The following is a 15,471-nucleotide window of genomic DNA, read 5'->3' as shown; positions in this document are numbered from 1 at the left end:
CCATTTAGGACTGAGATCAGGAGGAATTTCTTCAATCAGCGGGTGGTGAATCTTTGGAATTCTCTGTCCCAGAGGGTATGGAGGCTCAGTCATTGAGTATATTCAAGACTGAGATCGATAGATTTCTACATATTAAAAACATTAAGGGTTATGGAGATAGTGCAGGAAAATGGTGTTGAAGTAGAAGATCAGCCATGATCTCATTGAATGGTGGAGCAGGCTCAAAGGGCTGAATGGCCTACTCCTGCTCCTATTTCTTATGTTCTTATGGGGTGGGGGGAGGGAGCGGTGGGGGAGAGCGGGAGGGAATGTCTCAACAGCACACCCTCTGGATAAGTGTAGAATCATTGATAGCAACTTCTGAAATTTTGTTATTTTGCGTATGTGTGGACTCCAGAAGTTGCTGTCAGTTGTAGTAAAGGAAGCATGGAAAACGCTAACAGTTTCACCACCATTACCAGCACAAAATCTGGGCCTATGTAGTGTTGATTATTCACTGCAATTAGAATATGGAACTACCAACATTAATCACAGAACAGCAAGTATATTACATTTCTTAACACCATTTCAAAATTATCAGTAACTCCATTGTCAGTACTCCGCAGATGTTCCTTAAAGTTGCTCATATCATAGCTTTAAGGGGAAAAGAATGGTACATCACTCTTGAAAAATACCTACCAGTGGATCTCCTGTGGCATTTGTCATAAGTCAGAGGGGATATAGTTTTACAGTGCAAGTCTGTTAAACTCTGACAGCAACAGCTTCAGCCCCACCCTTCCCTCATTCACCAACACCTCTCTCTTTTCTCTGCTTTAAAAGGGAGCTAGCCATAACCAGTTCTTTCACTCTCAACAACTCACAAAACAGAACATATCTGCCTTCCACTTAACATAGCTCCCTTTTTCTCATGGTCTCCCCCTGCCAAGTCCTCAAGTTGGTTATTCTTAAATGTAAAATAGAAAATAAAATATTGACTCATCTTTGCTGTTCCAGTTAAAAGACAGCAAATAATTTCTGTAATATTCCTCATTATAGCAGCTTCTCTCATTCATTTTCTTGCTCTTTCTCAGATTGCAATTTCTGCAATATTTTCCATATGTTCCTCATTCTCACTCCCCTGTAGTTTTTGTAACTATCTCCTGTTCTCTGGCATCTTTTTATTCCTGCTCTTGTGTCTGTGTGACTCTGCACTGTTTTTTCTCTCTAGATTTCTATCCCTTTGTTGAAGTTTTTGTAACATTTTCATTCCATCTCTCTGGTTTCTCTGCTGTTGCCTATTGTGTACCATCTCTGTTTCTAACTGTCCCTACTCTGCTGCCATCTTAAGACTTTCCTCATCACTCGACTGCAACTAAATCAAAAAGACAACTAAATAATCTCTCAGGAACTCCAGCACACGCACACACGATTGAAGGGATAGTAAAGTCTGAAGGAAGTACCTTTTGTTCAAAGCCCTCTCCCTCACTCTATTACATAGAACATGCAGTATAGAAACAGGCCAGCATTTATTTTCTACTCGAGTCTCCTCCCATCCTTCCTGATCTAGCTGCATCAGCACAACCCTCTATTCTCTTCTCCCTCATATACTTATCTAGCTTCCCCCTAAATGCATCTATACTATTCACCTCAACTACCCCTTTGGTAACAAATTCCACATTTTAACTCCTCTCTGGGTAAAGAAATTTATTCTGAATTCCCTATTTGATATCTTGGCTTAGCAAGCCATTCAGTTCAAGGGCAATTAGGGATGAGCAATAAATGCTGACCTAGCCAATGGCGCCCACAACCCATGAATGAGTTTTAAAAAAGGCTGTGTTTGCTGACAACACAACCAGTAGGTGGCACAGTAGTAGTATATGCGCAAATGAGGCCTCTTCCACTGATACGTCACTGTTTGCAACATTACAAGCAGCTGCCAAGATTAAAGATGGCACTGCTCAATTATCACATGAAACAAATTCAACCCGAAAATCCCCTCAATGGCTGCCATTGCCGCCTCCAACAGTCCCACACTCCCTCCTGCCATTGCGTTTCTCTTTTCCATGCCTGTCTTCTCGCTGCTGGCTCCCCGCTGCCTTCCCTTAGCCACTCACTCTGGCCTTGCTGCTCCCCCCCCCCCCCCACCATCTCCAGCCACTCACTCCCCGCTTCCCCACCCCCCCAACCCCCAGCCATTCGTTCCAGACCTCACCACTGCTCTTCTCCCCCCCCCACCCAGCCTTGGCCAATCGTATCCTACTCCTCGCCACCCCCCACCGCTAGCTCCAGGCCGCGTCGCTTCCCTCCTGTCGGCCACTCGCTCCCACATTCAATTGTTCTCTGCACGCCGCCCGAAAAAGCAAGGCTGGCCACAAGGGTTGATGGGACGACGTAGGAGCGAGTGGCCGAGAGGACGGAAGCGGCGTGGCCTGGAGCTAGCGGCTGGAGTGGGGCAGGGGGTGAATGGGGAGCAAGGGGCCGGAGAGCGGGGTTGTGGGAGGAGGGGGAAGCGAGGAGCGGGGAACGATCGGCCGAGGAGCGTGGGGACGGGAGCAGTAACAAGGTCTGGTGCGAGCGGCTCAGGGGGGACAGCTGGTGCGGGTAGAAACTGGAGAGGCTAAAATGCGATTGGCTGAGGGGTAGAGGGACCAGCAGGGCAGGAGTAAGTAGCTGAGGGGCGGGAAGCGAGTGGTTGAGGCATGGCAGGGATCGAGCAGGGTGAGGTGTCGATTGAAGCAGGGATGGTGGGAGGGAGAGGGGTACTGTTAGGGTGAATGAAGACAAGTGAATGGAGACGGCTATTGAGGGCTGAGGACGTCATTGAGTGGTGATGTCATGCGTGCGCATGTGCGCATTCATACTGGCAGGCTGGCAAACATTCACATGCATTGATGACGTCCGCGATCGTTCTGCACATGCTCTGCTTTGTCAGGAGTCACTTTGAAAAAAAATTACACCTACTGCATTACCCATGTCTAATCTCTGTTACTATAATGGGAAAAATATAATTTAGAAGAATGTCTTCATTTAAATAAATGCAACCCCAGCCTGCTGTTTGGATGCCTGGTTTCAACTGGCTCCACAGCAACTAGCATACCAATCTCAAGTTATGCCCCTGATTGTCTGATAAAACCATTGCACAATGCGCAGGCTACTTACTACCTGTTGGTGAGATCATGAAGCAGCCTAGCAGCAAAACAACTCAGAAAACTACTACTTCCAAAAAACAGTCAAACCAGACTCATGTATTTTTCCAATGTAAAACATTTGAATACTTTGGACAGAAAGTAGTGTTCTTAGATGTTCCTTTCTTTTCAAGCTGCTAATTAAAGTGCATGATTGTAGAAGCATCATGGATATTGCTGTCCCTCCTATCCGTGCATTATTCATTTCAATATAGATTTCATGTTACATGCCATAGGTGCAGATGAATCAAATGCATCTTACTTACATGTGCATTTAATTAAGACTAAATATTTTACAGTTCATGAATTTGGTTGAATGCAGCAAGAAAAATTCTCTGAAAGTACATAACATTTGTTTTTTCAGCATGAAGTGGCATAAGGGGATGGAAGGGGAGTAGACAGTGTATCCTTCTCGATACCCTTACCTTGCAGTCTCTATCATCCATGGTATGCTCAATGAATGGCTTGTCAAGTTGGAAGATTATTTCTGTGTTTCTGTAGGTGCTCTTGGTTTGCAGAATAACATTATCACCATCCAATTTGATGACCAAGGTGGGTTTAATGACATTGCCCACCTGTCGGGTTGCAAAGTCCACTCCTGAGGTCAGGAAGCAGAAAAACCTATAAATATAGCAATAATGCAACTGGTGCAAACCATAACAACAGCACTGAACATTACTCATGATCCTGAATAAACAGCAATCATAAATTTGTGACAAATACAAATGCACCACACTGTTGGATAAATATAAGCATAATGTATTATTTACATAAATATAGTTATCATTCATTGCTGCGAGTCAGAAGTATTATAAACACATGCTCACAAATAAAATGTGAACAGTTTAGTACTAAGGACTGAAGCACGTCCTTCTAAGCCCCAAACCTAGAGAAGGGGATGCCTAAGTTGGACAGCCAATTAATAAGCCCTATAAACACAGCAATTATTACATAAACAAACACATGTTATAATATGTACTATAACTGACACCACTGTCACTGGACCCAATATCCACCCTCTCCAACTCTGGCTGCAGTAGGTATCACCCAGTTTGCACTGCAGCAATTTACCAAGATTAATTCAACAAAAGCTGTCAACAGTGTAACTTCTGTCACTAAGATGAGAGCAACAACACTTAACCTCTGAGTGCCCCTCTAAGTTATACACTGTCCTGACTTGGTACAATATGCTCATGGCAAGCTCCCACAAACAGCAGTGTGATAATAACCAGGTAATCTTGTTTCAGTGATGCTGGTTGAGGAATAAGTATTGTCCAAGACACGAGGGACAATTCCTCAGCTCTTCTTCTAAATAGTGCTGTGGGATCTTTTACATCCACCTGAGCGGGCAGACGGGGCCTCAGTTTAACATTCATTCTTATGGGTCTAGATCCTGGAATTTCTTACCTAATACCATCGTAGGAGCAACATTGCCAGAAAATACTGCAGTGGTTCAAGAACCACCAGCATCTCAGGCCAAATATGGAGGGCAATAAGTGCAGCCTAGTCAACATCACCCACATACTGTGCACAAGTAAAAAAAAACATGCATATATAAATATGCGCCAGCCTTGGCTCAGTTAGTAGACCTCTCGCCTCTAAGTCAGAAGGTTGTGGGTTTAGGTCCCACTCCAGGACTTAAGCACAAGATCCAAGCTGACACTCCAGTGCAGAACTGAGGGAACGCTGTACTGTCAGAATTCTAACAGGACTTGACAGGGTAGATGCAGGAAGGATGTTCCCGATGGTGGGGGAGTCCAGAACCAGGGGTCATAGTCTAAGGATACGGGGTAAACCATTCAGGACTGAGATGAGGAGAAATTTCTTCACTCAGAGAGTGGTGAACCTGTGGAATTCGCTACCACAGAAAGCAGTTGAGGCCAAAACATTGTATGTTTGAGTTAGATATAGCTCTTGGGTTTAAAGGGATCAAAGGATATGGGGCGAAAGCAGGAACAGGTTACTGTTGGATGATCAGCCATGATCATAATGAATGGCAGAGCAGGCTCGAAAGGCCGAATGGCCTATTCCTGCTCCTATTTTGTGTGTTTCTATGTAAGTGCCATCTTTAGGATGAGATGTTAAACCGAGGCCCTGTCTGCCCTCTCACGTGGATGTAAAAGGTCCCACAGCACTATTTAGAAGAACAGGGAAATGGTCCCTCGTGTCCTGGCCATTATTTATTTCTCAACCAGCAGACAGGCTACAATATAATCACTGCATACAAGTCAACCTTTGAAACCTCCAAATATTGTTCCATGCCCACAAGGGTGGTGGAAGCGGAGACAATCTCTGACTTCAAGAGGAAATTGGATGGCTATCTGAGAGAAAATAGACTCGCAGGGGTACAGGGATCGAGCTGGGGAGTGGGACTGACTGCATGGACTCAATGTGCCAAATGGCCTCCTTCTGTGCCGTAAATGATTCTGACTAAAAATGGGGTCAACTTGTACGCTGTGCTCTATGGGAGGGGGAGGAGACAAGAAAAGGGAGGGGAAGAGAGGCTGTTTGTGGGAGCTGGCCGCGAGCAAATTGGCTGCCACATTTCCCTAGATTACAACAGTGACTACGCTGCAAAGTACATTGGTTATAAAGCACTTTGTGATGTCTTGAGTTTGTGAAAGGTGATGGAAGTGCAAGACTTTCTTCTTAGAAGATTAATAAAATAATGTATTGAACTACTGATCAAATAAAATTAATACTTTAAAACTAATAAATATGTAAATATTCTTCATTTATATGCAACAAGCACAAATACATCTTAAAACTGCAAACCAGATATATATATAGAATAAAATAATCTGTTTTAATCAAAGAAAACGAATACTTTAAATAACAATTGCAACTGGCATTAGCGGGAGTTCAGTGTAGATTTATCAAAATGATACCGGACTCCAAGGGTTAAATTACAAAAAGAGATTATACAAACTAGGGTTGTATTGCAGGGAATTTAAAAGGTTAAGGAACGTTTTCAAGATATTAAGGGGAACAGATAGGACAGATTTGGAAAATTATTTCTGCTGGTTGGGGAGTCTAGGACTGGGGGAGCTTAGTCTAAAAATGAGAGCCAGACCTTTCAGGAGTGGAATTAGGAAACACTTCACGCAAAGAGTGGTGGAAATTTAGAACTCTCGATGCTATATCAATTGTTAATTTTAAAATGGAGATTGACAGATTTTTGTTGTCCAAAGATATTAAGGGATATGGGACTGAGAATGATTCCAGGGATTAGGAATTTCAGTTATGAAGATAGATTGGAGAAGTTGGGACTGTTTTCCATGGAGGAGAAAAGGCTAAGAGAAGATTTGATAGAGGTATTCAAAGTCAGGAGGGGTCTGGACAGAGTAGATAGGGACAACGGTTTCCACTCATGAAAGGATTGAGAACGAGAGGGCACATATTTAAAGTAATCGGTAAAAGAAGCAAAAGCTATACGAGGAAAAACTTTTTCACACAGACAGTGTAACACTGGAAGCATTCAAAAGGAAATTAGACTGTTAAATGAAAAGGAAGAATGTGTAGGGTTATGGGGAGAAAACGGGGGAGTGGCACTAGGTGACTTGCTCATTCGGAGAGCCGGTGCTGACGCGACGGGTCAAATGGCCTCCTTCTGCGCTGTAACAGTTCTGTGATTCTGTGAAAGGCAGGGAAGATACTGTCAGAGTCTCATTGAATGGCGGAACAGGCTGGAGGGGCTAAATAGCCTACTCCTGTTCCTATCTTCCAAAGCAATAGATATGTAACAAATACATCTTATAACTCCAAACCAGTTATATAAATTACATGTATAAAATAATCACTGATGAAATAACACTAAAAACAGCAGTCTTCTTTGGCCTCCTTATCTCGAGAGACAATTGATAAGCGCTAGAGGTGGTCAGTGGTTTGTGAAGCAGCACCTGGAGTGGCTATAAAGGCCAATTCTAGAGCGACAGGCTCTTCCACAGGTGCTGCAGAGAAATTTGTTTGTCGGGGCTGTTACACAGTTGGCTCTCCCCTTGAGCTTTTGTCTTTTTTCCTGCCAACAGCTAAGTCTCTTCGACTCGCCACACTTTAGCCCCGCCTTTATGGCTGCCCGCCAGCTCTGGCGCACGCTGGCAACTGACTCCCACGACTTGTGATCAATGTCACAGGACTTCATGTTGCGTTTGCAGACGTCTTTAAAGCGTAGACATGGATTGCCGGTGGGTCTGATACCAGTGGCGAGCTCGCTGTACAATGTGTCTTTGGGGATCCTGCCATCTTCCATGCGGCTCACATGGCCAAGCCATCTCAAGCGCCGCTGACTCAGTAGTGTGTATAAGCTGGGGATGTTGGCCGCCTCGAGGACTTCTGTGTTGGAGATATGGTCCTGCCACCTGATGCCAAGTATTCGCCGGAGGCAGCGAAGATGGAATGAATTGAGACGTCGCTCTTGGCTGACATACGTTGTCCAGGCCTCGCTGCCATAGAGCAAGGTACTGAGGACATCCGTGTCAGTGCGTCATTTTCCCACACTCTCTTGGCCAGTCTGGACATAGCAGTGGAAGCCTTTCCCATGCGCTTGTTGATTTCTGCATCTAGAGACAGGTTACTGGTGATAGTTGAGCCTAGGTAGGTGAACTCTTGAACCACTTCCAGAGCGTGGTCGCCAATATTGATGGATGGAGCATTTCTGACGTCCTGCCCCATGATGTTCGTTTTCTTGAGGCTGATGGTTAGGCCAAATTCATTGCAGGCAGCCGCGAACCTGTCGATGAGACTCTGCAGGCACTCTTCAGTGTGAGATGTTAAAGCAGCATCGTCAGCAAAGAGGAGTTCCCTGATGAGGACTTACTGTACTTTGGACTTCGCTCTTAGACGGGCAAGGTTGAACAACCTGCCCCCTGATCTTGAGTGGAGGAAAATTCCTTCTTCAGAGGACTTGAACGCATGTGAAAGCAGCAGGGAGAAGAAAATCCCAAAAAGCGTGGGTGCGAGAACACAGCCCTGTTTCACGCCACTCAGGATAGGTTTCGGCTCTGATGAGGAGCCACCATGTTGAATTGTGCCTTTCATATTGTCATGGAATGAGGTGATGATACTTAGTAGCTTTGGTGGGCATCCAATCTTTTCTAGTAGTCTGAAGAGACCACGTCTGCTGACGAGGTCAAAGGCTTTGGTGAGATCAATGAAAGCAATGTGGAGGGGCATCTGTTGTTCACGGCATTTCTCCTGTATCTGACGAAGGGAGAACAGCATGTCTATTGATAAAACACACAAATTCACCATATTTTTGAAAATTGAGAATTAAGAGAATACATGATTGCTGAGGGTAGTTAATACTGACCATGAGGGTTATTGATGATGTGCATGTTGGGCGGGGGAAGCTAACGGTCTCCCCTCCCCTACGGCGGGAAGCGGCAGAACCGTTGGTGCCGCGCTCGAGCCACTGATTGATTACTGACCCCCGACAGATCGATAAAAGATCAATAACATCAGCCGTGACAGATAAGGTAAATTCATTCATTTATTTATTACCAATCCTCATCTTTTTAAAATCGTTATTTTGGACTGCACTTTGGCTCCTTTGAGATGCTATATATTTTTTGGTATTTAACTTTTTTGATATTTAATCTTTATTATTCGTGGAATTCATTTACAAATGGTCTTGAGCAATTTTTTTTGATGGCTTTTAATTTAATTACAGTTTATTTTCTTTTTTGTTGCCGTTTAGTTTTGATTTTTTTAACTGTTTCTCCCGACTTTATTGATTTGATTCTCTGCCGCCACTCACCCAGTTCCTTCATATAATTGTCGAAGTTCTGGGTGTCCACCAGCCTCCAGGTGCCCACAAACGCCTCCATCATTACAGGCCGGTAAATGAGACAGGAGAAGAAGGGAGCCTCCTTCCTCACTGCTGGAAATACAGAAACACTCACTCATATGACCCAGTGCACAGGGTCCTGCAATCTGCCCCTCCCCACTCCTCCTCACCCCTCCCCCCCACTCCTCCTCACTCCCCCCCTCACTCACCTCCCCTCACCCCCACTCTCCTCCCCCCCACTCCTCCTCACTCCCCTCCCCCCACTCCCCTCCTCCTCACTCCCCTCCCCCCCACTCCCCCCCACTCCCCTCACCCCCACTCCCCTCCCCCCCACTCTTCCTCACTCCCCTCCCCCCACTCCCCTCCTTCTCAATCCCCTCCCCCCCACTCCTCCTCACTCCCCTCCCCCCCACTCCTCACTCCCCTCCCCCCCACTCCCTTCCCCTCCCTCCCCACCTCCTTCCCCTCCCTCCCCACCTCCTCTCTTCCCCCCCACCTCCTCTTCCCCCCCACCTCCTCTTCCCCCCCACCTCCTCTCTTCACCCCCCCCACCTCCTCTCTTCACCCCCCCCCACCTCCTCTCTTTCCCCCCCCACCTCCTCTCTTTCCCCCCCCACCTCCTCTCTTTCCCCCCCCCACCTCCTCTCTTTCCCCCCCCCACCTCCTCTCTCTTTCCCCCCCCACCTCCTCTCTTCCCCCCCCCCACCTCCTCTCTCTTTCCCCCCCCACCTCCTCTCTCTTTCCCCCCCCCCACCTCCTCTCTCTTTCCCCCCCCCACCTCCTCTCTCTTTCCCCCCCCACCTCCTCTCTTCCCCCCCCACCTCCTCTCTCTTCCCCCCCCACCTCCTCTCTCTTTCCCCCCCCCACCTCCTCTCTCTTTCCCCCCCCCACCTCCTCTCTCTTTCCCCCCCCCACCTCCTCTCTCTTTCCCCCCCCCACCTCCTCTCTCTTTCCCCCCCCCACCTCCTCTCTCTTTCCCCCCCCCACCTCCTCTCTCTTTCCCCCCCCCACCTCCTCTCTTCCCCCCCCCACCTCCTCTCTCTTCCCCCCCCCACCTCCTCTCTCCCCCCCCCCACCTCCTCTCTCTTCCCCCCCCCACCTCCTCTCTCCCCCCCCCCACCTCCTCTCTCTTTCCCCCCCCACCTCCTCTCTTCCCCCCCCACCTCCTCTCTCTTCCCCCCCCACCTCCTCTCTCTTTCCCCCCCCACCTCCTCTCTCTTTCCCCCCCCACCTCCTCTCTCTTTCCCCCCCCACCTCCTCTCTCTTTCCCCCCCCACCTCCTCTCTCTTCCCCCCCCCCCACCTCCTCTCTCTTCCCCCCCCCCACCTCCTCTCTCTTCCCCCCCCCCACCTCCTCTCTCTTCCCCCCCCCCACCTCCTCTCTCTTCCCCCCCCCCACCTCCTCTCTCTTCCCCCCCCCCACCTCCTCTCTCTTCCCCCCCCCACCTCCTCTCTCTTCCCCCCCCCACCTCCTCTCTCTTCCCCCCCCCCACCTCCTCTCTCTTCCCCCCCCCCACCTCCTCTCTCTTCCCCCCCCCACCTCCTCTCTCTTCCCCCCCCCCCACCTCCTCTCTCTTCCCCCCCCCCCACCTCCTCTCTCTTCCCCCCCCACCTCCTCTCTCTTCCCCCCCCCACCTCCTCTCTCTTCCCCCCCCCACCTCCTCTCTCTTCCCCCCCCCACCTCCTCTCTCTTCCCCCCCCCACCTCCTCCCTCTTCCCTCTCCCCCACCCCACCCACCTCCTCCCTCTCCCCCCCCCAACCTCCTAGTGATCAAAAATATAAGAATTTTTGACATGGAAGGAAGGAGTGCACACTGCAGTCACTGTCACAAAAGTTGCCAGGGTCATGAAAAGGGCAGTCTTGGTGCTATGGGCTAGGTCACCCAGTCTGCGCTTGGTCTCCCCAATGTAGAGGAGACCACACTGCGAGCAGCGAATACAGTATACTACATTGAAAGAAGTACAAGTAAATCGCTGCTTCACCTGAAAGGAGTGTTTGGGGCCTGGGATAGTGAGGAGAGAGGAGGTAAATGGGCAGGTATTACACCTCCTGCGATTGCAGGGGAAGGTGCCATGGGACGGGGACGAGGTGGTGGGGGTAATGGAGGAGTGGACCAGGGTGTCGCGGAGGGAACGATCCCCGGAATGTTGACAGGGGAAGGGAGGGGAAGATGCGACTGGTAGTGGCAGTGGCGGAGGATGATCCTTTGGATATGGAGGCTGATGGAGTGAAAAGTGAGGACAAGGGGAACCCTGTCACGGTTCTGGGAGGGAGGGGAAGGGGTGAGGGTAGAGGTGCAGGGAATGGGCCAGACACGGTTGAGGGCCTTGTCAACAACAGTGGGGGGAAATCCTCGGTTGAGGAAAAAGGAGGTCATATCAGAAGCACCGTCATGGAAGGTAGCATCATCAGAGCAGATGCGTCGGAGACGGAGAAACTGGGAGAATGGAATGGAGTCCTTACAGGAGGTAGGGTGTGAAGAAGTGTAGTCGAGGTAGCTGTGGGAATCGGTGGGCTTATAATGGATATTAGAAGACAACCTATCCCCAGAGATGGAGACAGAGAAGTCGAGGAAGGGAAGGGAAGTGTCAGAGATGGACCATGTAAAGGTGAGAGAAGGGTGGAAATTGGAAGCAAAGTTGATAAAAGTTTTCCAGTTCGGGGCGGGAGCAGGAAACGGCACTGATACAGTCATCAGTGTACCGGAAAAAGAGTTGGGGGAGGGGGCCTGAGTAGGACTGGAACAAAGAATGCTCGACATATCCCACAAAACGACAGGCATAACTAGGACCCATGCGGGTACCCATAGCGACACCTTTTACTTGAAGGAAGTGCGTGGATTAACTGTCTTGCATGCTCCAGCATTTGGAACATCAGCCAAGCTTATTTATTTCATGACATTCCATCTGAATACTTCATTCCAAATTGACTGTGTGACAGTACTGCATCCACATGTCAAAATCCTTTGTGGTGCTAAAATGAATTCAGAAAACAAATAGGAAACTAAAATCTAAGTTTGGCATAGAAAATATCAGTTACTTTTATTGCAACTGTGTTACTGTGAAATTGGCACAGCATCAGAAATGTGCCCAGAAAACAAAGAACTGATTTTGCAAAATTGGTATAAAGACAAAATCGTGTCACATTGCAGTTTCAATTGCACTCTGACTAATTATAGTTGCTGGCTAATGTCAAAACCCTGAATATGTTTTTTATACGAATAAGTCTTATATTGAAGTGCCCCTGTAAGGTGCCTTCGGTCGTTTTCTGGAATGTAATTTTATTTTTAAAAGAATCTGATTTACATTGATTTTTCTAGTAACAGAATAGCATCATTTACAGAATTGAATGCACGATCTTTAAAATTTATATTGCTATTCAATAAAGATTGTATGTTTATTCATCAGTGTCATATTGTCACATCTCAGGATTTTTTTAAACCATTTCTTCCAAGAAGTTTTTGTAAATTATTACTTTTTTTAACAAGTGTATTTCCATAAGTTTAAAAAGGCTGAGATGAAAAGTGGTTAATATGCTAAATGAAAGTTATTTCTCCCACAGACTAAACAATAAGAAAATCATGAAATTGTCTAGCGATCAAAAATCACCTCAGACTCATTAACAGGGCAATTTTAACCCTGTCTGTGCAAGCAGACTGGCAGTTAAAAGTTGTACCCCCTCCGATCCTGCTGCCTTCTCTCAGGTTCCATTATTAACTTGCTTTTTTGAGCAGGTGATAGGGAAATCTGCCAGAAGACAGAGAGCTCCTTCTTTAAATATGCAGATCAAGCACAAGTGATGTCATCGGGGCCCAGTTGCACTCTTAACTGGAAGCCTGCGCGAGGAAGCCATTGTAGCCAACCTGGCAGGCTGACCAGCCACATGCATCCTGCTCTCCATTAAAATTGTGCTGAAATCCCTTTGATCTGTGTCTGTGAAATGAGAGACAAGAGAGAGGAGAGAAGTTGCTGAAAGAGGGAAAAGCTCCAAAAGGACAACCTTTTGAAACAGGAAGTCTGCAAGGGCAGTCAAGTTTGTTAAGTGGAAAGCTGAGGGGGCCTTCGTTGAGGCAAAGGGATTAGATATGCTGGGTAGTAGTTAGAATACATGTTATTTAAATTAAGAATGATTTTTAAAAAGCAGGACCCCCCCCCCCCCGACCCCGAGCATCGACAGTTTAAAAGGCAGAGAAATAAGGGAAAAAACAAACTGAAGAAAGACATACACTAAGTACACATACAACAAAAGTATTTACCAGGGAGACTAATATGGTGGACATGACATTAGAAGAGATGACAAAAGATATTTAAGATAGAAAAGGGGTGATAATTGGTAAAGTAATCAAACTTAAGAAGGGATAAAACCCCAGGTCTGGATGGATTGCATCCGCACATCTTACAAGTAGTTAGAAAAGCGATAGAGGCACTATTGCGGACTATAAAAATTGATTAGAAAATGGAATAGTGCCAGATGACTGGCAGACAGCTAATGTGATTCCTGTACTTAGAGAGGGAGACAGAAACAGTCCAGGGAACTGTAGACCAATTAGCTTAATGCTAGAGGGAAAGAGAATGGAATTCTTACCCAAAGATACCGTCGGCCCTGAAAAGTTGGTCAAGTAATACTTTATACCCAGCATGCTCTAAGGCAGCTAAAGACAAGTGCAGAACTTGCTGAAGTAAGTTAACAGACATGTCGAAGTTTATGGTTAGGGATATGTGACCGTTAGACTAGAGTGTTGAACAAGAATAGATAAAAGAGGAACAGATATAGGGGAACGAACGGTGGTTATTGTAAACAAGTCTGGACTTCTGTCCAGGTGGCTAAATGGCTAATGCTTGCCAAAGATGAGATAATGCTTGAAGATTTGTGCAAAACAAGATCATGTGAGTCATGGGTTGAACAAGGAGCCTTCAAAGAATATATAAGGGTTAACACTGGAGGGTATTCTTGGCGAGAACCCGGGAACAACTCTCGAAGGCAGGACCCTGAGTCTGGAGGCTCAGTGATCAACCGTGACAAGAGACTGATCACCTCTGTGTTGACGGGTAGTATCTTGTACAAGAAGTGAGTCTTGTACTTATTTGGTGTCTAAATAAAACTGTTATAAGCATTTGTATGCTTTAAGTGATTTTAGTACTAATAAAGTGAAGTTGTACGAGACTTTAGTTTCAGTGTATCTTTGTCCGTCACGTCAGTTGATACCCTACAGAGAAAAAGGGTCAACAATGTAATAGAAAAACACCTAGACTTCAGAAGGGAAGACCAGGCTTGACCAACCTTATTGAATTCTTTGCAGAAGCAACAAAGGGCAGATAAGGGTCCTGCAGTAGATGCAATATATTTAGACTTTCAAAAGGCCTTTGATAAGGTAGTGCATAACCAGGGCATTTTCAAGTTGGCATGCTGCAAGTATCAGTGTTGGGGTACAATCTATATTAAGGCTTAGATGGAGACACCAAGAGAAATGTATGCAAGTTTGCTGATGATACAAAGCTAGGTGGGAATGTAAGCTGTGAGGACACAGAGGCTGCAAAGATATAGATAGGTTAAGTGAGTGGGCAGCAAGGTGGCAGTTGGAGTATATTGTGGAGGAAGTGAGAGGTTATTCACTTTGGTAGTAAAAATAGAAAGACAATATTTTTTTAAAAGGCGTGAAACTTTTAAATGTTGATGTTCAGAGATTTAGGTGTACTCAGACAAGGAACGGAAAGTTAGCAATAAAAACTGAAAATGCTGGAAATACTCAGCAAGTCAGGCAGCATCTGTGGAGAGAGAAAGAGTTAACATTTCAGGTCAATGACCTATCTGAACAGTTCCTCACTGTTCTTCATCCTTAAGTCCAAATACCTGCATGTCCCCTTTCCTATTCTTGTAACCTGTATCCCTACAACCCTCCAAGAACATTGCATGTCCCCAACTTTGGCCTCTTGTGCATCTCCCAATTCCCTCTCCATCTTTCTCTCCTTCTTTAAGATGCTGCTTAAAACCTACCTCTTTGACCAATGTCTCCTCCTTTGGCTTCATATCAAATTGTTTCTGATTGTTCTCCCTTGAAGCAGCTTGGGACATTGTAGTATGTTAACGGCACTATAGAAATGCAAGTTGTTGTAACAGCAACTAATATTTTCTTTGATTAGGATAGATAGGTAGGGCAATCTGAACAAACTGAAATTTCCTGAGAAAAAGCCTTATAGTTAGCAGTTAGCCAGTAAGCTCTGTTTTGAGAGTAAATATGTCAGTTTACATGTTTTGCTGCTGTATGATCAGTGCTTTTCATGAATTCAATGCTGCAAACATAGTGTAGCTATGAAAACACATGTTTTGGGCTGGTGGCATTAAAGCCAATTTCATGTTTTTTTTTAATTTATCTAGACACTGACAGTATTTAACAATGAAATGATACCTGAAAGCTTTAACTTGAAAAATTTCTCTTAAAGTCTTACTGACTGCTAATCATTAATGTTGACTGTAAACTTGAAATTGGCAGCAATTTCACTACCAGTGGATTAACTGATCAGA

The 15,471-nt window shown here is 46.2% G+C and overlaps 1 protein-coding gene across 1 annotated transcript in view; it reads right to left on the bottom strand.

Moving 5' to 3' along the window:
* The window catches only part of LOC137347247 (fatty acid-binding protein, brain-like), a 34,940-nt gene extending 25,948 nt beyond the window's left edge, over nt 1-8,992 (bottom strand). The window contains exons 1-2 of the mRNA XM_068011546.1: nt 8,920-8,992; nt 3,590-3,762 (exon numbers count right to left, since the gene is read on the bottom strand). Coding sequence (XP_067867647.1) covers nt 3,590-3,762; nt 8,920-8,992 — 246 coding nt within the window. The remainder of the gene's footprint in view (nt 1-3,589; nt 3,763-8,919) is intronic.
* Nucleotides 8,993-15,471: the final 6,479 nt, after the last annotated feature.

Source organism: Heterodontus francisci, chromosome 31 (assembly GCF_036365525.1).
Source record: "Heterodontus francisci isolate sHetFra1 chromosome 31, sHetFra1.hap1, whole genome shotgun sequence".
NCBI classification, from domain to species: Eukaryota; Metazoa; Chordata; class Chondrichthyes; order Heterodontiformes; family Heterodontidae; genus Heterodontus; species Heterodontus francisci.
The sequence above is the reverse complement of the archived record's forward strand: the minus strand, read 5'-3'. Positions and strand labels throughout refer to the sequence as shown.